Source organism: Oryx dammah, unplaced genomic scaffold (genome assembly GCF_014754425.2).
Source record: "Oryx dammah isolate SB20612 unplaced genomic scaffold, SCBI_Odam_1.1 HiC_scaffold_28, whole genome shotgun sequence".
Lineage (NCBI taxonomy): Eukaryota > Metazoa > Chordata > Mammalia > Artiodactyla > Bovidae > Oryx > Oryx dammah.
The window spans coordinates 32,318,753-32,343,913 of record NW_024070212.1 but is presented as its reverse complement, the minus strand read 5'-3'; the positions used below and the strand labels follow the sequence as shown (position 1 = coordinate 32,343,913).

General features: G+C 42.8%; 1 protein-coding gene across 2 annotated transcripts in view; it reads left to right on the top strand.

Annotated features, from left to right (window-relative positions):
* The window catches only part of LOC120856726 (glutathione S-transferase Mu 1-like), a 41,529-nt gene that overhangs the window by 11,510 nt on the left and 4,858 nt on the right, over window positions 1–25,161 (top strand). The window contains exons 2-8 of one of the 2 annotated variants that reach the window (XM_040232109.1): window positions 5,800–5,866; window positions 6,164–6,239; window positions 6,654–6,718; window positions 7,041–7,122; window positions 7,210–7,310; window positions 8,084–8,179; window positions 8,266–8,376. In XM_040232109.1, the coding sequence (XP_040088043.1) occupies window positions 5,831–5,866; window positions 6,164–6,239; window positions 6,654–6,718; window positions 7,041–7,122; window positions 7,210–7,310; window positions 8,084–8,179; window positions 8,266–8,376 (567 nt within the window). In that variant the 5' untranslated portion in view covers window positions 5,800–5,830. The remainder of the gene's footprint in view (window positions 1–5,799; window positions 5,867–6,163; window positions 6,240–6,653; window positions 6,719–7,040; window positions 7,123–7,209; window positions 7,311–8,083; window positions 8,180–8,265; window positions 8,377–25,161) is intronic. The other variant, XM_040232110.1, reaches the window with a different exon arrangement.

Here is a 25,161-nt window from a genome sequence, read left to right as displayed (position 1 = left end):
GAGGACCAGACCTGGCCTGGTGTGTGTTCCATGCTTCCCAATGTGGTTCCTGCCCCGCCTGTCTGATGCCCAGTAAAGCTTTATCACACCTGCTGTGTCTTGTCTTATTCTCTCGGGGCTTCCTGGAGTCATGACCTACTGTGTTGGGTGTGTGGGGGTGTCTGTTTTTCCTAGTGTTGCCCACTGCAGGGCCGTATGGATGGGCATGCGTGTGTGTGTGTGGTGGGAGGTTGGGCACAGGTGGGATTATACCATTGTTTGTTCATTTCTATCTCCACTTCATGCACCTCTGTTCCTTAGCATGGGGTCTCTACAGAGGGGACCTTCTGTGCCTGGGTCCCTCTTTAATTTAGCATTCATGGGATGCCTCCTTTCAGCTTGTAGCATCTGTATCATGGTTTAGGGGGCTCTCGGGTGCTGGGGAAGGGGTCTGAGTAATCTACTGATGGTGTGGGATCCTGGTGGACTCATTTCTGTCACCCTTTCCTAGAAGCTTTCCCTGCGTTCTTAAAACATATCTCAATAAAACCTACCCCCACTGTGTTATAATTGTTGTTTTACCTGGTTTCCTCTGTAACTTGACCATAAAGACACTAAGGAGATAATCAATATCTTATTTGACTTTAAATCTCATATCTATTACACTGCCTGGCAAACAGTAAATATTCATTAAAATTGGAAATATAAAAGAGTTATCTCTAGGTAAAGCCCTGGCAAACTCTACAGTCATTATATGGATTTACTGGTCTGAATATGGTTATAGCCATATGAGATAAAGAATACATTTCAGAAGATTTAAAATCTGTAGGTCTGGCGGAAAGACATTAGGTCTCACTAACTTAAGCATTTATTAGGTTGTAGCTGGGCCTTGGATAACTTGACCTGAAATGGGCAGGTCTAGTGTGCTGGGCTAAAGTGTAGCCTATCTGTGCGATTGGGAGGTGGTGTGCTGTTTTATGTTAGGATAACTGCAAAGTGTAGCACTCATCAGATAACAATATGATTAGCAGGCTCGAAGAGCGGCTGGATGGTGGAGCTGGACCTTGTTATGGCATGGCCTTAAGTCTTGGCTTGGCCTGAAGTCTGACAGGCCTTGAGCGTTGGAGAAGAGTCCTGTTGGGTGTTCGTCTAGATGGTCATTTCTTGCAGTCACTGAATAAAAAGGTAGCAAAGGAATAATGTGAAATACATGATTATTTTAAGACATAAGAAACAAATGATTATTTTTAAAAGTGAAACTGCTAACAAAAAAGTCCAGTAAACTAAAAGCTAATGAAACTAATAAGTCAGTAAATATTTTTGTCTTTGCAGGCCATATGGTCGCCATATGGTCTCAGTTGCTCACCTTTATCTCTGTAGTGTGAAAGCGGCCGCAGACCATACATAAATGAATGGATGGGGCTGCGTGACAACAGGACTTCAAAAACAGGTGGACTTATTTCCCTGACTCCAGGTTTAGATGCTCGAATTAAAAGGGCATAGCTATATTAAAACTTAAATCTTAGATCCAGATGTAACAGGTGACACTCAAAACAAGGCAATATGTGATAATGAAGACAGGTGAAGTGTAAACACATTTCTTTAATTGTGAAATTTATTTTCTTAGTATTCCTTGTTTTTCATATGTTTCATCTTGAACTTGGTTCCTTTTCTAAATTCTTGAAACCCTAGTTTACCTCTTCTTATTCAAAATACTATGTCAGTGGAAAAATTTTGTCTTATATATAATTTTGTAGTATCTTGTGAGCAGTTACTTCTGTTATTTTCAGGTTAAAAAAATATTCTCTACAGCCTGAATATTCTGTGCTTACACAGACAATATTTATTTATTTATTATTTTTTGGTATTATTTATTTATTTTTTATTTTACTTTATAATTCTGTATTGGTTTTGCCATACATTGACATGAATCCACCACGGGTGTACATGCGTTCCCAAACATGAGCCCCCCTCCCACCCCCCTCCCCACAACATCTCTCTGGGTCATCCCCGTGTACCAGCCCCAAGCATGCCGTATCCTGCATCGGACATAGACTGGCGATTCGATTCTTACGTGATATTATACATGTTTCAATGCCATTCTCCCAAATCATCTCACCCTCTCCCTCTCCCTCTGAGTCCAAAAGTCCACTATACACATCTGTGTCTTTTTTGCTGTCCTGCATACAGGGTCATCATTGCCATCTTTCTAAATTCCATATATATGTGTTAGTATACTGTATTGGTGTTTTTCTTTCTGGCTTACTTCACTCTGTATAATCGGCTCCAGTTTCATCCATCTCATCAGAACTGATTCAAATGTATTCTTTTTAACAGCTGAGTAATACTCCATTGTGTATATGTACCACAGCTTTCTTATCCATTCATCTGCTGATGGACATCTAGGTTTTTTCCATGTCCTGGCTATTATAAACAGTGCTGCGATGAACATTGGGGTACACGTGTCTCTTTCAATTCTGGTTTCCTCGGTGTGTATGCCCAGCAGTGGGATTGCTGGGCACAGACAATATTTAAAACCTTAAAAAATTAACAAGATGAAGGACACATTTAAATTCTACTGTATTTACTTACACTATATAATTTTGTATTCTGAGGCTATTCCATATAGAACTTCTGTTAATTTATTTGAGAGTTCAGAATATCAGCAGTAGAGCTGGAAGAATGGAATGCAGTGTAGAGTCAAATCAGAGGCAGAATTCTCAACCAGATACTGGACACTATACGCTCTGATGTCCTGCACAGTCTTCTCTAAAATACTAGAACTTGTTAATATGTACAGTCAAGTGAGCACTTGTAAATCCAGAGGACGTGACCACACTGACACCGAATATCAGCGAGGCAACCACCGGCTGCGTCAGGCCCTTCAGCCCCCTCTCCAGTTTCCCGAGTTCCCCTGCCCCCCACGGCCTTCCACACACCCACTGCCCCCACCGGTGGGACCCCTGGGCCTGGGGCTGAGGCTGAGAGCCTGCTCCGCCAGCCCCCTCCTCCTCCTGCAGGGCTGGCGTCTTCCTCCTGATGGGCTGCCTGTGCTCGGGGCCCATCCCTGTGTCCCCAGTTCCTTGTCCCAGCAGGCACAGCCTCTTTCTCCTGCCTTCAAGCTCCCTCCCTCTCAGTGCCCCTCGGTGTTTGAACACTGAAAATCTCTCCCATACTTAAAAATTCCTCCCTGTATTTCCCAGAAGACTTCCAGCCTTTATTACCCAGGATGGTCTTACTTATGAGGCTGCTATATGTCAGGATCATAGTGATTGTTTTTTAAAAAAAGGAAGGAAGGATGAATTACGTTATATTACAATATCACTTTACCTGTTTAAAATATTATTATTCTATTTAATGTAGCTTTTAAAATCATTTTCTCAGTGAAATCTAGTTGTGTTTCTGTTCTAAGCTCAAGATGTATAACCTCAAGATGGCAGCTCCTTAATGCATTGTGAAATGTGTAACTATTGTATGAGCCAGCGCTTTTGCGTGACACAGACACCATCACCTCCCTGTGGGCAAACAAAAACAGTGATCTGCCTGACCCTGAGCTGCGTCCTGAGCCTGGACCCAGAGCTGAGCCCTGAGGGCTGGCAGGGTGGGAATGGCTGGGAGTATCCGTAGAGGGACAGCTCTTCTGGTCTCTGCTGACACACTCTCCCTGCTCCCCAGCTAAGCAGAGATGAGCAGACTCTGAGTCTGTGATTTAACAGGGATTGAAACCCCACTCCATACCGTATCTTAGTTATTTGAATCTTTATTGAACACTGGTCCAGACCTTTCTATCCTAACAAAGTATTACCTATTTTTAAACATATTTTTTTAAATCATGTACTAACTTTGTATTTCAACTTATAAAATTCATTTTTTTAATGTTGCTCTCGTCTGTTTCCTACAGCTGTTACCTTGTAATATCCTTTCAATAAAGAAAAGAAATCATAGTCCACCCTATGTCCTATTCTCCTAATTTTGAAATAAACTCCTGCCTGCAAAAAGGAAGGTTGGCAGGTAGGAGATTATTCTTGTGCATGTTGTACCACAGGTCACAGATCACCGAGTGACTTCAAAGAACACTGAGCCCACACACTACTATAAATAAGACAGGTAACCAGAAAGGACCTAGTGTACAGCACAGGGAACTCTACTCAATATTCTGTGATAACCTATATGAGAAGAGAATCTGAAAAAGAGTGAATATATATGTATATATATATATAACTGAGTCACTTTGTTGTACACCTGAAACTAACACAAGATTGTAAATCAACTATACTTCAATATAATTTTTTTTTAAGGTACAGATCACTCTCCTAAAATCACAGTGGGTCAGGAGATGGGATGGGGGCTGGAATCTGTGGATCTAGGCAGCCAAGGGTGTCTGGGCCACTCTGACTTGTCCTGTGGAGTCGTCCAGGCTGCCACCCGCCTCTGGCCACCCTCTCTAACCGTCTGCACAGAGGACAGGTCTTCTCCGTGGGTCACATTCCCACCACACTCCCCTTAACAGTCCAATGTGAGGGACATGGGGCTGTTTGTCAGGACATCTCTGAAGCTGCACCTGGCGAATCTGGATTTAGATTCACAAGTGAGGCTATAAACTACTTGATTAATTTATGTTGTCATTACTTTTAGGCACATTAGGAGGGCAGGGACATCTGTAGTCCCTGAAAGGAAAACACAGAGACCACATTTCCTTCTTCTGCCTCTTCACCTCTTCCTATCTTGGGGTTCCCTGAGATATCTTGGGCTTCCCTGATAGCTCAGTTGGTAAAGAATCCTCCTGCAATGCAGGGGACCCCAGTTTGATTCCCGGGGCAGGAAGATCCCCTGGAGAAGGGATAGGCTACCCACTCCAATATTCTTGTGCTTTCCTTGTGGCTCAGCTGGTAAAGAATCCACCTGCAATGCAGGAAACCTGGGTTCAATCCTTGGGTTGGGAAGATCCCCTGGAGAAGGTAAAGGCTACCCACTCCAGTATTCTGGCCTGGAGAATTCCATGGACTGTATAGTCCATGGAGTCACAAAGAGTCGGACATGACTGAGCGACTTTCACTTTCACCTCTTCCTATTACAGTGATATTCTGTTCTGGAAGACTGCAGTTATCATGGGTTATATTAATAAATCATGGGAGAGTGTTAGGATGGCCTGGAGTCTTGATCTTCCTCTAATAGTAGCCGATTTTTAAAATATTTATTAATTTGGGCTTGCCAGTTCTTGGTTGAGGCACTGGTGATCTCAGATCTTTGTTGAGACATGCAGGCTGTTTGGCAGCCATGCAGAAACTCTCAGCTGTGGCTTGGGTGATCTAGTTCCCTGACCAGGGGTCCAATCTCATTCCCCTGCACTTGCAGTGGGAAATCTTAGCCACTGGATGACCAGAAATGTCCCCAGGGACCGATTTAATGTCTCCATTTCAGGCGCGTGACTCCTAGTCTCTTGGCAGTCAGAGCTGCCCAGAGCCCACAGGAACTCTGCAGCCCAGAGTCAAGGCTGAGCTGAGCCAGAGAAGGGAGTGGAGAGGGAGGAGCCCTGCTCTTGTTATGATTCAGGCTTGTTTCCCCGAGGGCACTGCCGGCTCCCCAAGGGCTGACTGGAGGCGGGAACGTGGTGAGCTCGACCCAGGCGGCCCTAGTCTTCTAGGGCCCAGAGCTTGGCTTCCAATTCCTCCTGCTAAGAGACAGGAACAGTCCTTGCTCTGCCTGTCCGGGGCTGAGTCAGGGTCTGTGCTGGAGATGGGACCGAAAAGGGGCTGGTGCTGCCAGGCCCGCCTTGACCCCTGGGTCACAGGATAAGTTTCAAGTCCAGCTGTCCTGGAGCTTCTGCACTCTGAGCGTCATAACCTGCACCATGCCCATGATCCTGGGTTACTGGGACATCCGTGGGGTGAGCGGGGATCCACAAGGGCTGGGAAGATGGAGGCGGGTGGGGAAATCCCGGGCAGTGGGACTGGTTCAACCAGAAGCTTCCACAGGGCTTGCTGTAGCAGAGCCCCTTTCCTTAGCCCCACCATCTTACTTGGGTGTTGGCATGTGTCTGTGTGGGTGGGTGGGTGGGGGGCGCCCACGCAGTGTTGGGGGTGGTGGTGAAGGGAGAGTGTTGGGAGTGTGGAAGTGACCTGGAGCAGTGAGAGTTTGGCAGTCAAGACCTGACAGCTGCCCTCTGTCCTGGCATCTCTCCCAGCTGGCCCATGCCATCCGCCTGCTCCTGGAGTATACAGACTCAAACTATGAGGAGAAGAAGTACACGATGGGGGACGGTAATAGCATCCTTTTCATGTCCTGACTTCTGGCCAAGTCATGTTGATTTGGTGCCAAGCCCATATCCTTGTCCCTGTTGCCTCTGTTGCCCCCCACCAGCTGGAGCAGAGGCCTGCCCCTTCCCAAACTCTTTGAGGGTGCAGCTGGCCTCCAAGGAAGGACATGAGAGCCCATAGCTAGGCTCTGTATCAGTCATGGGATCCTGTTAGTGTTGCACAAACTTTCTGTAAGCCTCACTCAGGTAGGTTCCAAATCCTTATAAGTGTGCTTTCCTCCAAAGCTCCATGTGAGATTGGTGATTCTGAATCCATATCTACCAGTTCAGGGAGTTTTGCCTCTGACTCCTCAGTGGGTCCCCTGGGAAGGAGGGATCGACTCAGGAAATTTGTTTCACTGTATGTTCTTTTTCACAGCCCCTGACTATGACAGAAGCCAGTGGCTGAGTGAAAAATTCAAGCTGGGCCTGGACTTCCCCAATGTAGGTGCAGGGGCTGGGGTCTGTGGGAAGAAGTGGACGGTGTCTCCATCCATCTCCTTTCCCGGCTTAGAGGTTTCGGAATCTGGTGCCTTCTGCTCTGTCCCTCAGCTTTCTGGTTCTCTTCCCTGCCCTTTTATGATGCTCTGTGTCCCAGCTCATCCCTCCATTTTACAGCATATTATTTAGTGTCTACCATGAGCCAGGCTCTGCGAGTGCCCGGTTTCATCTCTATACTTGGTCAAAGGAGGGGGTGCAGGGGAGTCTGGTGTTCCAAACACAGACTCCTGTCTGTTGCACAACAAAGGCCATGTTGTTCTTCCAGTTGCCCTACTTAATTGATGGAGCTCACACGCTCACCCAGAGCAACGCCATCCTTCGCTACATAGCTCGCAAGCACAACATGTGTAAGTGGGGCGGGAGAATACATGCCTACTCCCCTGGGGTGGGCTGGGGTGGGACGCTGAGGGTGAGTCTCTGTTGTGTGGCCACAGGTGGGGAGACAGAGGAGGAGAAGATCCGTGTGGACATTTTGGAGAACCAGACGATGGACGTCCGCTTGGCCATGGCCAGGATCTGTTATAGCCCTGACTTTGTGAGTCCCCTCCCACTGGGCTGGGTTGCACAGAGTTTAAATGCAGGACAGGGTCCCATGTACACTGGTCCTTTTGCCATTTGAACCATTTGGTGCTACTGATCCACCAAGCTTGTCCCTACAGAGTCTCCAGAGTGACTCTCAGAACCCCCAGAACATAAAATGCAAACTCTAATTCCCACCAATCTTAGGAACAGTCCAGCCTCCCCTGGGTGGAAATTCAGTTCCTAGATGGTATTTACCTCATTAGCCCAGGTCCTCCTTCCTGGCATCTCTGCTTAGGATGTGTGTCTTGTAGGCAGCCCAGGGCCAGACTTTGTTCCTCTCCCTCCTTCCTTTCAGGCTCTCAAATTGTCCCCAACTGTCCAGAAACTGCCCAGGCATCCACACCATTCTTGTCACCCACACCGGAATGTAGGACTTCTTTCCTAGTCATTTTAGTGTTGATCAGCCTGAGATCTGAGGACCGAGCTCTGCCAGGTCTCACAGCACTGCTGGTCTGACCCAGGGCAGGTGTCTGGAGCTGAGTGGTGACACGTTCAGGGAGAGTGTGGTTTTGCCTTTTGCTTTCCCATTGCCTCTCAGAGATGGGAGGTGGTACCCGTAGGAGTTTAGTGAACACACATGGGTTGAATTGCAGTGTGGGCACGAACCCAGGTGCAGTCAGGGGACATTGCTGCTCACCCTCAGCTGGGATCAGACACAGCCCTGGGAGGCCTGCTCTCTGCCAGGGAGTCTGTGTCTGAGGGCGGTGACAGCTGGTTTTTGTCTAGGAGAAACTGAAGCCTGGTTTCTTGAAGGAGATCCCTGAAAAGATGAAGCTCTTCTCAGATTTTCTGGCGAAGAGGCCTTGGTTCGCAGGGGACAAGGTCAGTGGGATGGCTTCAGAGGAGGGAGAACTGGTATTTTTTCTTCCTCAGAGTTTGGTGCACATTCATGCTTTGTCTTTCTGCAGCTCACCTATGTGGATTTCCTGGCTTATGATGTCCTTGACCGGCACCGCATATTTGAACCCACATGTCTGGATGAATTTCCAAACTTGAAAGACTTCATTACCCGTTTTGAGGTGATTCCCCTGGTCCTCCTCCTATTTATATCTCTCTTCTCTTCCCTCTACTTTCTGATGCTTTCCTAGTTGGAACTACAATGAGAAATAGAATTTATTGAGAACTTGGTTTATTCCAGGATCTCTGCTCAGCAGCTGACATATATTGTGTCAGATTTAACCTTTATAACATTCCTACATGGTAGAATAATTGTCCTTTCCATTTTACTGATAAAGAATTAAGCTGAAAGGATAAGTAATTTCTGACGGTCACAGAACCAGTACAGACTGTGCTGGGCTCCCAGTCAGGGTGTCTGTCTTCTACAGGCAGCAGTCAGGGGCTCTCAGTTTCTTGTATGAAAATGAAAAAAAGCTCAGGTTCTTTTGTTGACTGGGTTCACAGCTCTGGAAAGTGTGGATGAAGCAGAATCTTCAGGAGTTTGCATGCAGCTGGCATGTGTAGAGTTGAGACACAATAGGGTTGATATGAAGTAATAAAAACACAAACAATATTTTCTCCTGCTCTCCAGAAGGCTCTCTGGCTACTGGCTCCCTCTCTGGGGTTGTACTGAGATTTCCAGGAATGTAATTGGTGCTGGGATTTTCTTCCATATGTAGGTGCCTTCTTGGGAAGATTTTATAAGGATGCCTCTTATGATGGGCACCTTCCTTCCCTCCATGTCCTCCTTCTTTCTTCCTTCCACTTACCCAAGATTTCATCTCAGAGATGGGGTAGTACATCATTTTAAGTTACATTCACTGATCTGATCCTCTTCCCTCTATGAGGCACTATGTCAGGCATAGGGGAATGCAGACATCACATGGCCCTGTCACCTAGCCTCTGGGGCTCAGTGCAGCTGGAGAACTATAGGAACCCCAAGCTGTGTGGTGTGCATGGAGCCACCTTGGTTCTAGAGGAGCATGATCTGACTGTACCTCCCAGCTCGTCATTCACCCTCAGTCTACCAGCTGGAGAGTAAGAAAGTCTCTTTATGATGGATTTGGGAATTTGAAGCTCTAGTCCAGTATGTTTTTCAGCCTACAATCTTGTTTTGTATTCCCACTCCCATCATGAAATCTGCTTCCTCAGCCAGTTCTCTTCAGCCCTGGTTTTGGTCCAAGGCTTTATGACCTGAGATTTTTGTAAGAACCAGGATGACTGCCCAGCAGGGAGGATGTGGGACAGATGTGGGCTCCAGTATGTGGCCTGTTGGGGCCTGCACTGTGCGGTACAGGCATGGTCTTTGGAGTCCTGGGAACTCTCGGGCACTGTTTGTTTGGGGAGATGGTGCACAGGTGCGCCTGAGCGCCTCACTGCCCGGTTGGCTGCAGCAGGATGAGGGAAGTTGGGGCTCAGTGAGAATGGGCTCAGGTCCTAGGCCAGGCAGTTGGTCTGTGTCCTTTAAGTGGAATAGAGTGTGGCCTGGCCTAGTCTTGCAGCTCCACACCTCCTATCACCCTTCATCCATGTTGAAAGGTGCGATCTGGTATCTCTTTCAATCTGTTTATCTACTCTCTAAGCTCCTTTGTTGTGCTTGGGGTCCACCTGTGGTCAAGCCCTGGGAAGCCAAGACCTTCCTTCTGACAAAGAGAATTGTTCTGCAGAATGAGAAGAAGTTGTTCTGTAGGGAGATGTCCCCTGGGGAGTGGGGGGAGGAGACAATAAAAAACTACAATGTAAATGCAGTGAGTTTCAGTCTTATTTGGGGGTCTTACTGAGGACTTGTGACAGCCTCTCAGAGAGCTCTGAGTAACTGCTATGAAGAGGTAAGGTAGAAGACAGCAGATATATAAATTTTCACCTTGAAAATGCATATAGTTGAGAATGAAAAGTTTGCCTGCCAAAGGCAGTAAACAAAGGATGTTGCAGCCATCAAGCCATTGCATTATAGTTGTCCCCTGTGGTGGGCCCTGAGGGAATTCAGGATGGAAACCCAGTACCCACCACCTAGCCATCAGCCACTGCAGCTGCACCCAGCAGTGTACCCAGCAGAGACTCAGGATGGGAAAACACAGGATACTGGCCTCAGATAGCGGAGGTACGTATCAAAGTAACGATCTCAGTGAGCCCAGACTTTTGTAGCTTCCTATACACAGAACAGTGCTAAATTCATTACCTTGAGATGTCTGATTTTCTTTAATTAACAGTAATCTTTTGATACTCCAACTACTTGGTTTTGTTACAAAACTCCTATATATCCTGGCTCCTTCCTTACCTCTTCAAGCCCAGGAAGCAGCCTCTCAAATAGCTTGAAGGGACTGCTCTGAAGTCCTCAGAGAATTACAGTATAATGCTCAACTTTTAGGCTGTGCATTTTTTTCATGACATCGTCAAATATCCATGTTGGTAAAAGATTGCTGCTAATCATCAAAAAACCAACATCTCACGTTAATGATCTTAATGTTTTTCTATGTGTAGGAAGTTGGGTGAATCTCGGGTCTGTGTAATTCTTCATTCAAGATGCAACCCAACTCTCTAGGGGACCCTGTGTCCAAAACACAGAATGTTTCATCCTGGTTTTCTCCATCCTGAACTCTCCTTAAGGCACACAGTCTGTGAGTGATTGCAGTGGGTTGCAGCTTAGTCCTTTCCTTAACCAGGTAGTGAGTGAGACTCTCTTCTTTTTGTTTACAGCTTCTTTAGGCCATACATTTGACCAAGGTTTGAGAGGCAAATTTCATCACCAGTTTGTCCCATGGTGCTAGGAAGGCTCATTTCTAGGTCAGACAAGGACTTCATTGGTAGGTCATTTCTATGCTATATCTGGACACTGTTAATATACTAAAACTTCTCTGGATCATCTCTCTTACTAACTAGTCTATTATGACCCAGAATATGTTTCCCTTTGTCACTTCTTCCCATATCTAGAGTTGCACCATTACAATTAATTTTATATAGAGCTGTGTGTGTGCTAAGTCGCTTCAATCGTGTCTGACTCTTTGTGAGCCCATGGACAGTAGTCTGCTAGGCTCCTATGTCCATGGGGATTATACAGGCAAGAATACTGGAGTGGGCTGTGAAGCCCTCCTCCAGGAGATCTTCCCAACTGAGGGATCGAACCTACATCTCTTATGTCTCCTGCACTGGCAGGCCAGTTCTTTACCACTAGGGCCACCTGAGAAACCAATATGGAGGTATATATGTGATATATAGAGGTTTACCATCATTAATTTTATCAGAGACCTGGCTGCACAGAAGGTAATGCAAGAAACAATAATCTTATAAAATAATTAAGGTATAAGTAATATAGCTAGTAACATTTTTAAGGTCACAGTACAACGAAGGAAACAAAGCATGAATAGTTTGAAAACAACAAAGAGAGAATAAATTAAAACAATGATTAATATAACTTGTTGCAGTCTAGATCATGAGAAGCCATCAAGTCCAGAGAGGGGCCAGTTGGAGAGGCCAAATGATGGAGGGATTAGATAGAAAGAAAAAGATAAATGCTCCATCTTTGTTTGCAAAGGTATACTTTATCAACTTGCTTCAGGTTAGTAGGCATAAGAGGAAACGTTTCCTCATATCTGGAGAACAAAGATTAAAAGCCAGCAATATTTCAAACAGCCATAAAATTATAAATTCACTTCATTCAGTGCCATGGAATTAAATCTTGTTGACTTTGACTTTTTTTTTTGTTAGTAGTTTTATGAAGCCATCAGGTTTTCCATTTACAGTTTTGTAAATTTTTCACTCAGTTCAGTGGGATCATTTAAAAGTTACCAGAAATGTGTATTTGTAAAAAGGTCCTTTTTATGAATCTTCAAGATCTACATTCTTTTAAAAAGAATCAGAGTAAAACAATAAATGTCGAAAGACAAATGATCTGATTACAATATAACTGTCAGTGAAATTTGGTTATTTCTGTGGCATACAAAATTTTAATACAACAACTAGAATTATGACACGTAAGATGCCAGAATACTTTTAGTAATTTTATATAATAATAATTACCTATAGAGTATAATCTAAAAGTGTTCATTATAACTCATTTGACAACATTTCCCATGTTACTTAACATACCGCAAAGTGTAACTGTATCTCTCTTTGAGTTATTTTAGGGCCCTCTGAGAAGGCAATGGCACCCCACTCCGGTACTCTGCCTGGAAAATCCCATGGATGGAGGAGCCTGGTAGGCTGCAGTCCGTGGGGTCGCTGAGTTGGACACGACTAAGTGACTTCACTTTCACTTTTCACTTTCATGCATTGGAGAAGGAAATGGCAACCCACTCCAGTGTTCTTGCCTGGAGAATCCCAGGGACAGGGGAGCCTGGTGGGCTACCGTCTGTGGGGTCACACAGAGTCGGACAAAACTGAAGCGACTTAGCAGCAGCAGCTGAAGCATTCCAAAGTGAGTTAGATGTCAAAAGAACTTCATTTAGAATTTGACTTGGGGAGGGTTTGTCAAAGATATCAAGTTTTTATAGCACTTGATAAAGTAGGATCATAGGTCCCAGTAAATACTTATTCACTTAACCAAAGAGACAGTAAAAGATTTTAAAGTCTAAATATGTGAAACTATAATAGATCACTTAAGAGGTAAAGAAACGTTTTACAAAAGATCAATATTTCAAGAAAACTTTGTCCTCTCAATGGAAAGAAAAATCAGATTCCAGTTTTGTACCACCTGACATTTAATACTGAACTTTACTTACTTAGTTAAACTCATTCTAATCTTAGCCAGACTGGACCACACATAGAATTCCTTTCTAAAGTTATCTTTTCTTTCTCACAAGCCTTTTACAACTTTCTATATCCATATTAGTTTGTCCTTCATTTTCTTTCCCATTTAGAAATAACTAACTTTTTTTAAAAAAAAAGAGAAATATTCAGCTTTAGCACAAAATCACTCTATTTTCCCTTAACAAAGTACATTTCCATTTTATTTTTAAATTGAAGTATATTTGATTCAAGTTTTGTACTGTTTCAAGTGTACTGCAAAGTGTTTCAGTTACATATAATTCAGAATGTATATATATACACTTTTTCATATTCTTTTCCATCATAGTTTGTTACAAGATATTAAATATAGTCCCTGGTGATATACAGTAGTTCCCTGTTGTTTGCTTTATATATGGTAGTGTGTATCTGTTAGTGGCACACTCCTAATTTATTCCCTCTTTCCCCTTTGGTAACCATAAATTTATTTTCTATGTCTGTGAGTCTGTTTCCATTATGTGAATAAGTTCATTGTCATCATAATTTTAGACTCCATATATAAATGATACGTATGACATTTGTCTTTCTCTGTCTGACTTATGTCACTTAGTATTATTATCTCTGGGTCCATCCATGTTGCTGCAAATGGCATTATTTCATTCTTTTCTATCCCTGAGTAGTATTGTGTGTATGTATACATATATATCACACACCACATCTTCTTTATCCATGTATATGTTGATGAATACTTAGGTTGGTTCCACGTCTTGGGTATTGTAAATCATGTTGCTGTGAACATAGGGGTGCATGTATCTTTTTGAATTAGAATTTTCTTTGGATCCATGCCAGGAGTGGGATTGCTGGATCGTATGGTAACTCTATTTTTCGTTTTTTAAGGAACTTCAATATTGTTCTCCATAGCATCTGCACCATTTCAAATTCCCACCCCACTGTAGGAGGGTTCTCTTTTCTCCATCCTCTATTATTATTTACAATTTATAGACCTTTTGATGATGGGCATTCTGACTTGTGTGAGGTGATGTATCATTATAGTTTAGATTTGCATTTCTCCAATAATTAGCAACATTGAACATATTTTCATGTTCCTGTTGGTCATCTGTATGTATTCTTTGGAAATGTCTAGATCTTCTGCCCATTTTTAAAAAACCTTTTATTTTATATTGGGGTATAGCTGATTAACAGTGTCATGATAGTTTCAAGTGAATAGCAAAGGGACTCAGCCATATATATATGTATCCATTCTCCCCCAAACTCCCCTCTCATCTACGCTGCCATATAACGTTGAGTAGAGTTCATGTACTATACGGTAGATCCTTATTGGTTATGCATTTTAAATATAGCAGTGTGTACATGTCCACCCCAAATTCCCTAACTATCCCATCCCCCCATCCTTCTCCTTGGCAACCTAAGTTCATTCTCTAAGTCTTTGAGTCTCTTTCTGTTTCATAAGTAATTTTATTCGTATCATTCTTTTCAGATTCCACACATAACGGATGTCATACACTCTTTCTCCTTCTCTGTCTGACTGACTTCACTCAGTATGACACTCTCTAGGTCCATCCGTGTTGTGCAAATGGCATTATTTCATTCTTTTTAGTGGCTGAGTATTCCATTGTATGTATGTACCTCGTCTTCTTATTCATCTGTCAATGGACATTTAGGTTGGTTCCATGTCTTGGCTATTGTAGACAGTGCTGCAGTGAATATTGGTGTGCATGAATCCCTACAGATCAAGTTTATTTCTGGATATGTGCCCAGGAATGGGATTGCAGGGTCATATAGTAGCTCTGTTTTTACTTTTTAAGTTACTTGCATACTGTTCTCCATAATAGCTGTACCAGTTTACATTCCCACCAACAGTATAGGGGGAGTCCCTTTTCTCCACACCCTCTCTAGCATTTATTGTTCGGATTTTTTTATGATAGCCATTCTGAGGTGATATCTCATTGTAGTTTTGATTTTCATTTAACAGCTAGTTTTTCACATGCCTCTTGGGCATCTGTGCGTCTTCTCTGGAGAAATGTCTATTTAGGTCCTCTGCCCATTTGTTGACTGAGTTGTTTGTTTTGATGCTGTTAAGCATCATGCACTGTTTATGAAATTTGGAGACTAAGCCTTTGTCAGGTCACATCATTCGCAAATTTTTCTCCCAATCTGTGGATTGTCTTTTCATTTTGTTTATTGTTTCCTTTGCTGTGCAAGTTTGCAATGGGCTCATTTATTTATTTTTTGTTTTTATTTCCATTATTCTGAGAGTCAGATCAAAAAAGATGTTGCTGCAATTTATGTCGGAGTGTTCTGCCTATGTTTTCCTCTAGGAGTTTTATAGTGTCCAGTTTCACATTTAGGTCTTTAGTTCTATTTCGAGTATTTTTGTGTATGGTATTAAAGAATGATCTAATTTCATTTTTTTACATGTAGCTGTCCAGTTTTTCCAGCACCATTTGTTGAAGAGACTGTCTTTCCAACATCGTGCAGTCCTGTTTCCTTTGTTAATTGATATGTTAATTGATCGTTAGTGTGTGGGTTTATTTCTGGGTTTTCTATCCTGTTCCAGTGATCTATAGTTCTACTTTTGTGTCAGTACCATACTGTTTTGATGACTATAGCTTTGTAGTATGGTCTGAAGTCAGGGAACCTGATTTCTCTAGCTCCATTTTTCTTTCTCAAGATTCTTTTGGCTATTTGGGGTCTTTTGTGTCTCCATACAAATTTAAAGATTTTTTTTTACTCTAGTTCTATGACAAATGCCATTGGTAATTTGATAGAGGTTGCATTGAATCTGTAGATTGCCTTGAGTAATATGGTCATTTTGGCAATATTGATTTTTTTCAATCCAAGAACATGGTATATTTTTCCATCTGTTTGTATCATCTTTGATTTCTTTCATCAGTATCTGATAGCTTTCTGAGTCCACATGTTTTGCCTCTTTAGATAGGTTTATCCTAGATATTTTTTATATTCTTTTTGATGTGATGGCAAAAAGGATTGTTTCCTTATTCTCTTTCTGATAGTTTCTTGTTAGTGTATAGGAATGCAAGAAATTTCTGTTTATTAATTTTGTATCCTGCAACTTTACTGACTTCACTGATGAGCTCTACTAGTTTTCTGATAGCATCTTTAGGATTTTCTATGTATAGTAACAGTGACAATTTTACTTCTTCCTTTCCAATTTGGATTCCTTTTATTTCTTGTCTGATTGCTTGTGGCTAGTACTTTCAAAACTATATTGAATAAAAGTAGTGAGAGTGGGCATCCTTGTCTTGTTCCTGATGTTAGAGAGCATAAGATCACTCACCTAGAGCCAGACATCCTGGAGTCCAAAGTCAATGTGCTCTAGGAAGCATCACTACAAACAAAGCTAGTGGAGGTGATGGAATTCCAGCTGAGCTATTTCAAGTCCTAAAAGATGATGCTGTAAAAGTGTTGCACTCAATATGCCAGCAAATTTGGAAAACTCAGCAGTGGCCACAGGACTGGGAAAGGTCAGTTTTCATTCTAATTCCAGAGAAAGGCAATGCCAAAGAATGTTCAAACTACCACACAATTGCACTCATCTCACCCCTAGAGAAAGGAATGGCAACCCACTCCAGTATTCTTGCCTGGAAGATTCCATGGACAGAAGACCCTCATGGGCCACAGTCCATGGGATTGCAAAGAGTCAGACACAACTGAGCAACTAACACACACACACACACACACACACATGCTAGCAAAGTAATGCTCAAAATTCTCCAAATGAGGCTTTATCAGTACATGAACTGAGAACTTCCAGACGTTGAAGCTAGATTTAGACAAGGCAGAGGAACCAGAGATCAAATTGCCAACATCCACTGGATCATAGAAAAAGCAAGAGAGTTCCAGAAAAACATCTACTTCTGCTTTATTGACTACACCAAAGCCTTTGTGTGGATACCTGAATGGTCTAGTGGTTTCCTCTACTTTCTTCAATTTAAGTCTTAATTTTGCAATAATGAGTTCATGATCTGAGCCACAGTCAGCTCCTGGGCTTGTTTTTGCTGACTGTATAGAGCTTCTCCATCTTTGGCTGCAAAGAATATAATCAATCTGATTTCGGTGTTGACCATCTGGTGATGTCCATGTGTAGAGTCTTCTCTTGTGTTGTTGGAAGAGGGTGTTTGCTATGACCAGTGTGGTCTCTTGGCAAAACACTGTTAGCATTTGCCCTGCTTCATTTTGTTCTCCAAAACCAAACTTGCTTGTTACTCCAGGTATCTCTTGACTTCCTACTTTTGCGTTCTGTCCCCTATGATAAAAAGGACATCTTTTTTTGGTATTAGTTCTAGAAGGTCTTGTAGGTCATCATAGAACCATTCAGCTTCTTTGGCATTAGCAGTTGGGGCATAGACTTGGATTACTGTGTTACTGAAATCTTTGCCTTGGAAATGAACAGAGATCATTCTGTCATTTTTTAGACTGCACCCAAGTACTGCATTTCAGACTCTTTTGTTGACTATGAGGGCTACTCCATTTCTTCTAAGGGATTCTTGCTCATGGTAGTAGATATAATGGTCATCTGAATTCAATTCACCCATTCCAGTCCATTTTAGTTCACGGATTCCTAAAATGTTGATGTTCACTCTTGCCATCTCCTGTTTAACCACTTCCAATTTACCTTGATTCATGGACCTAACATCCTAGGTTTGTATGCAATATTGTTCTTTATAGCATCAGCCTTTACTTCCATTACCAGTCACATCCACAACAGGGTGTTGTTTTCGTTTTGGCTCCATCTCTTCATTCTTTCTGGAGTTATTTCTCCACTCTTCTCCAGGAGCATATAGGGCACCTACTGACCCGGGGAGTTCATCTTTCAGTGTCATACTGTTTTGCCTTTTCATACCAGCTCAGAGAGTATGGGTAGGTCTCTGCTCCACTGCACAGTGTGGGATGCCCTTGGGCTTAAACCTTCAGGCCCTGAAGCCACAAGACAAAGTCAGGGCTTCTATCCAGAGTCCTTGAATTCTGTTTTCTCAGAATTAGACAAGACTGTGGTCAGTATGATCCATTTGGTTATTTTTCTGTGATTATGGTTTTCATTCTGTCTGCCCTCTGATGAATAGGGATAAGAGGCTTAGGAAGTCTTCCTGATGGGAGAGACTGACTGTTGGGCAAACTGGGCCTTGTTCTGGTGGGTGGGGCCATGCTCAATAAATCTTTAATCCCATTTTCTGTTGATAGGCGGGGCTGTGTTCCCTCCCTGTTGTTTGGCCTGAGGCCAAACTGTCCACCCAGGGCTCCACTGGCTACTCCTGGACCCTCAGGGCAAGTCTGACTCAGTCTCTTGCAGGGAGTCTCTGCTCCTTTCTCCTGACTCCTGGTGTGCACAAAGGTTTGTTTGTGCCCTCCACGAGGAAGCCTCTGTAATGTTTCAGTATTTTATTTTGCTTGAGAATGACCTAGCTATTTAATAAATTTCCATCATTTAACTTAATGTAGTAAAGCTTCAAAGTTTCAAGTTATCAAAGATCTGGAGAAACTATCTTTAAGTAGACATACCATAAATCATAAGTATTCTTAAAGAGTTCACTTTAAAGGTCTTACCCTACTTATCATCTTTTTACTTCACTTGTTATTTAGATTACCCATGAAAGTTTCATGAGAAATCAGACTAAGTCAGCCATCTCACAAGCTATTTTTCTTGCTGATGAAAATTTTAAAAGAGATTATATGACCTTATTTGGTTTTTAGTAAACCTAGGTGCAGGCTTCCCTCATAGCTCAGTCGGTAAAGAATCTGCCTGCAATGCAGGAGACCTGGGTTTGATTCCTGGGTTGGGAAGATCTCCTGGAGAAGGAAATGGCAATCCACTCCAGTATTCTTGCCTGGAAAATTCCATGGACAGAGGAGCCTGGTGGGCTACAGTCCATGGGGTTGCAAGAGTCAGACATGACTTAGTGACTAAACCACCACCACCAAACCTAGGTGCAGTAAAGTTGACATGTCTGTATTAATTAAACCAACAAACACCCCTTGACAAGGCCCTGCCCACCAGAGGGATATGACCCAGCTCCACCCACCACTGGGCAGGAACCAGTCCCCCCCACCAGAAAGCTTACACAAGCCTCTTTGACAGGCCTCATCCACCAGGGAGCAGACAGCAGAAACAAGAATAACTACAGGCCTGCAGCTCATGGAATGGAAATTGCAGTCACAGAAAGTTAGACAAAATGAGATGGCAGGGGAGTATGTCCCAGACAAAGGAACAAGATAAAACCCCAGAAGAACAACTAAGTGAAGTGGAGGTAGGCAATCTACTCAGAAAAGAATTCAGAGTAATGACAGTAAATATGATCCAAGATCTTGGAAAAAGAACAGAGACACAAACCAAGAAGATATTATAAAAGAAATGTTTGCTAAAGAGTAGAAGATCTAAAGAACAGACAAAGATGAACAATATGGTAACTGAAATGAAAAAATACACTAGAAGGAATCAATGTAGAATAAATGAGGCAGAAAGAATGGATAAGTGAGTTTGTGGAACATAATAAAGAAAACAGAATGAAAAGAAGTGAGGACAGTCTATGTGATCTCTGAGACAATATCAAACATACCAACGTTCACATTATAGGCTTCCCAGAGGAGAAGAGAGAGAAAGGATTGGGAAAAGTATCTGATGAGATAATAGCTGAAAATTCCCTAACATGGGGAATGAAACAGTCTGACAAGTCCAGAAAATGGAGAGAGTCTCAGGCAGGATAAACCTAAAGGAGAAACATGTCAAGACACGTTGTAGCCCTGGAGGCAAAATAAACAAGCAAAAACCCCCACTCTATCATTTAATTAAATATTAGCCTTCAGTTTTTACCTCATACTCTGTGAAGAAGTGAAGAGAAAGTGAAGTGAAGATGTTAGTTGTTCAGTCGTGTTCAACTCTTTTCGACCCCATGGACTGTAGCTCACCAGGCTCCTCTTTCCATGGAATTCTCTAGGCAAGAATACTGGAGTAGGTTGCCATACCCTTATCTGGGGATCTTCCTGGCCCAAGGATTGAACATGGTCTCCTGCATTGCAGGTGGATTCTTTACTGTCTGAGCCACGAGAGAGGTCCAAGAATACTGGAATGAGTAGCCATTCCCTTCTCCCTTCTCCAGGGGATTTTCCCAATCCAGGGATCAAATCCAAGTCTCCTACATTACAGGTGGATTCTTTAGCATCTGAGCTGGCAGGGAAGCCCTCATACTCTGTGGGTTCATGTAATCCTGTAGGTTTCCTTATGATGTTTAACTAACATTGTCTGAGGGGTAGATTTATATGCCCTGTCCAAGCATGGGAACCATTCCTCAGTGAAATATATTGTACATTCCTATAATATAATTGGATGAAATAGATATAACCATCTTATATAAAGTCCATTCAATCACATTGAAAGTGAAAGTGAAGTCGCTCAGTCATGTTTGACTCTTTGCAACCCCATGGACTGTAGCCCACCAGGCACCTCAGTCCATGGGATTCTCCAGGCACGAATACTGGAGTGGGTTGCCATTTCCTTCTCCAGGGGATCTTCCTGACCCAGGGATTGAACCCAGGTCTCCCGCATTGTAGGCAGACTCTTTAACCTCTGAGCTACCAGGGAAGCCATTCAACTACATTAAGTTTTTATAAATTTTCATCCCAGTCCTTTCAACTCTTACTTAGACTTTTAACCATAGACCTCCTTAGGACCCTGTTAACAAGCCTTGGTCTTACAAGGAGTCCCAGAAACTTTCCTTTTTATCCCCCAGCCATTTTACTCATTTCTGTATAAAAGGCTTTGGGGTACCCAGTGAAGTGTTGAACCAAGGGACTTTAATTGGCCTCTTGCCCAAGCAATTGTTTGTCTGGTAATTTGGTCAGTGTAATTTTTTTCTCTTACAGACAAAAATTTTTCTTAACTGGGATAAATAGAGTGGCCTTGTCTGAGGTCCTTTAATGTTGAGGTGACCAATACAGGGTTCCTTTGGCCCACAGAATATTAGGTAGTGTTGTATCAAAACCTTGCTTTTAATCCCATCAAAGTCTGTTTTATTTATCCCACTTCTCAATGATCATCTAAAGATTTTCATGCTGCTGAGACCAGTCCCTTTAAAATTTCCATATGGTTAGGAAGAAATGAATTACCCTCAGCTTTTATTTATTTTCTTGTTAATTAACCTAATTACCATTAGTTATCATATTGTTTTTATTAGCATCTGTAAGACCCATTGGGAGGAAGCTGAGACCACCAACCCTGTTTGTTTATTTTAAACTAAGGGAGTCCTTGAGGTTAGCTGTTACATTTCTTTGTATCCGCCTTTTAACTTGGTCTGTCCATAGGTATTGGACTTCCCTTATAGCTCAGCTGGTAAAGAATCCACCTGTGATGTGGGAGACCTGGGTTCGATCCCTGGGTTGGGAAGATCCCCTGGAGAATGGAAAGGCTACCCACTCCGTATTCTGGAGAATTCCATGGACTGTATAGTCTATGGGGTCACAAAGAATTGGCTACGACTGAGTGACTTCCGCTCACTTCTATAGGTATTACCAGTAAAACGGCTGTTTACAATGTAAGCTCTCTAAAAGTTTAATGACTTAGAATTTTTTTCAATTTAAAGTCAATTTTTAGGATCAGTTCAGTTCAGTTGCTCAGTTGTGTCTGACTCTTTTTGACTCCATGAACTGCAGCACGCCAGGCCTCCCTTTCCATCACCAACTCCCAGAGTTTACTCAAACTCATGTCATTGAGTTGGTGATGCCATCCAACCATCTCATCCTCTGTCGTCCTCTTCTTCTCCCACCTTCAATCTTTCCCAGCATCAGGGTCTTTTCAAATGAGTCAGCTCTTCACATCAGGTGGCCAAAGTATTGGACTTTCAGCTTCAATATCAGTCCTTCCAATGAATATTCAGGACTGATTTCCTCTCAGATGGACTGGTTGGATCTCCTTGCAGTCCAAGGGACTCTCAAGAGTTCTCTCCTCCTTTTGAACACCATAGTTAAAAAGCATCAATTCTTTGGCACTCAGCTTTCTTTATAGTCCAAGTCTCACATCCATACATAACTATTGGGAAAACCATAGCCTTCACTAGATGGACCTTTGTTGGCAAAGTAATGTCTCTGCTTTTTAATATGCTGTCTAGGTTGGTCATAACTTTTCTTCCAAGGAATAAGCATCTTTTAGGATATCCCAATAGTAACTTATACCACTAAGATGCAAGAGGCATTCTCACAAGAGGGAGCAATTATGCAGCCTTCACAAGACCCAGAAAGTTTACTCCCTAATATAAACTAAGAAAATAAAAGTCTTGTTGCATAGGCAGATACAAAGTAGGTTGAGACAGTAAAGGCCCTTTACAGACTGGAACTCCATACAACACATTTCCCTAAACTGGGCCTAGCTGGACAAAGAGACTGCTCAGAATCCCATTCTACTTGACTGGTTGCCAAATATGCATTATATGTGTACTTATCTGATGGTTGACCAAGCTCTCGAAACAAAGTAGAAGGTGCCTAAGATTAGGTAGAACATTTGTATCTCAAAGGCACAGGGAAATGATTCAAGTTCCTCCTAGAAGGGCTTTGGTTTTCTTATTGTCAGAATTTTGAAAAAAAAAAAAAAAGTGGGGGGGAGGGTGTTTAAAACTTTTTTGGCCAAAATAATTACAACTTTACCAAGCCTTCTGAATTATTGTTGCTTTCATGGGAATCAATTTTGGTGTTACAAAAAGGAAGTTCAGAGAGAGTTGAACACCATGTAGGAGAGCATTGAAGGAGATGCTTAGAGGAGCAGGGAGGGGCAGTGGCGAGCAGGGCCAAGCAAATTCAGGAGCCTTTTAAAAATTCTGATATAATTTCAAGCAATCTTTTGTCAGTTTTCCATAAGAAGTTACTTTCTCATTTCCTCTTTTAAAAGCTTCTAAATACCAATCGAAAGAGGTCTTCCATTCAGCAGATCTTATAGTCTGCTTTCTCTAGCTGGTGTTCATGGAAAAAACAAAAAACCCTCAATCTTGAAAGGGCAAAAGAACCCTATTTTGGTGATTTTTAGGTTGAGATTTCCTTTGGTATAATATCCCAAATTAAGTAAAGTGAAAGTGTTAATAGCTCAGTCATGTCTGACTCTTTGTGACCCCATGGATGGTAGCCCTCCAGGCTGCTCTGTCCATGGAATTCTCCAGGCAAGAATACTGGAGTGGGTTGCCATGTCCTTCTGCAGGGGATCTTTCCAAACCAGATATTGAACCCAGGTCTCCTGCATTGCAGGCAGACTCTTTACTGTCTCAGCTACCAGGGAAGCCCTTTATCCCAATTAAGTATTTGCAAGTATAAGCTCCATATGTAATGTACCTAAAACTGACTGTGATGTTAGTCATTGGTTAGCAATCTGTCATTGCTAACCAATCCTCTTTCTTTTGTCTAGAAAGCGTTTCCATTTCAGAGTCTGTTAAGATAAATTGCTATTGGTAACTATATGTGAAGGGGGGCCCTTCTGCTGTGTATGAGCTTAACTCTCCTAGTTGTCACCCTGTAGTCATTTCAGATTTTTTACATGTCTCAGGTTTTCTCTTTGACAGTCTAAAACCATGGTAAGCACTGGGAACCCAGGATCGCCAAACTTTGTGTGTGTGTTCCCTAGACAGGCAAGTTTCTTTAAAGAGTGGGTTTCCCTACAGGACTGCTGTGTGGTATGAGGGGACTGGTCTCCACCTCTGCTGCAAGCTTCTCAATTGCCTGAGAAAGCCATACCTGGCCAGGAGAAGCTCTGTTCCATATCTATGGAGCTAAGAGCTCTCATATGGTTCAGTTCAGTTCAGTTCAGTCGCTCAGTCGAGTCCGACTCTTTGTGACCCCATGAATTGCAGCATGCCAGGCCTCCCTGTCCATCACCATCTCCCGGAGTTCACTCAGACTCACGTCCATTGAGTCAGTGATGCCATCCAGCCATCTCATCCTCGGTCGTCCCTTTCTCCTCCTGCCCCCAATCCCTCTCAGCATGAGACTCTTTTCCAATGAGTCAACTCTTCGCATGAGGTGGCCAAAGTACTGGAGTTTCAGCTTTAGCATCATTCCTTCCAAAGAAATCCCAGGGCTGATCTTCAGAATGGACTGGTTGGATCTCCTTGCAGTCCAAGGGACTCTCAAGAGTCTTCTCCAACACCACAGTTCAAAAGCATCAATTCTTCGGCGCTCAGCCTTCTTCACAGTCCAACTCTCACATCCATACATGACCACTGGAAAAACCATAGCCTTGACTAGAAAGACCTTAGTCGGCAAAGTAATGTCTCTGCTTTTAGATATACTATTTAGGTTGGTTATAACTTTTCTTCCAAGGAGTAAGCGTCTTTTAATTTCATGGCTGCAATCACCATCTGCAGTGATTTTGGAGCCCCCCAAAATAAAGTCTGACACTGTTTCCACTGTTTCCCCATCTATTTCCCATGAAGTGATGGGACTGGATGCCATGATCTTTGTTTTCTGAATGTTGAGCTTTAAGCCAACTGTTTCACTCTCCTCTTTCACTTTCATCAAGAGGCTCTTTAGTTCCTCTTCACTTTCTGCCATAAGGGTGGTGTCATCTGCATATCTGAGATTATTGATATTTCTCCTGGTAATCTTGATTCCAGCTTGTGTTTCTTCCAGTCCGGCATTTCTCATGATGTACTCTGCATATAAGTTAAATAAGCAGGGTGACAATATACAGCCTTGACGTACTCCTTTTCCTATTTGGAACCAGTCTGTTGTTCCATGTCCAGTTCTAACTGTTGCTTCCCGACCTGCATACAGATTTCTCAAGAGGCAGGTCAGGTGGTCTGGTATTCCCATCTCTCTCAGAATTTTCCAGTTTATTGTGATCCACACAGTCAAAGGCTTTGGCATAGTCAAGAAAGCAGAAATAGATGTTTTTCTGGAACTCTCTTGCTTTTTCGATGATCCAGCGGATGTTGGCAATTTGATCTCTGGTTCCTCTGCCTTTTCTAAAACTACCTTGAACATCAAAAAGTTCACAGTTCACGTATTGCTGAAGCCTGGCTTGGAGAATTTTGAGCATTACTTTACAAGCATGTGAGATGAGTGCAATTGTGCGGTAGTTTGAGCATTCTTTGGCATTGCCTTTCTTTGGGATTGGAATGAAAACTGACCTTTTC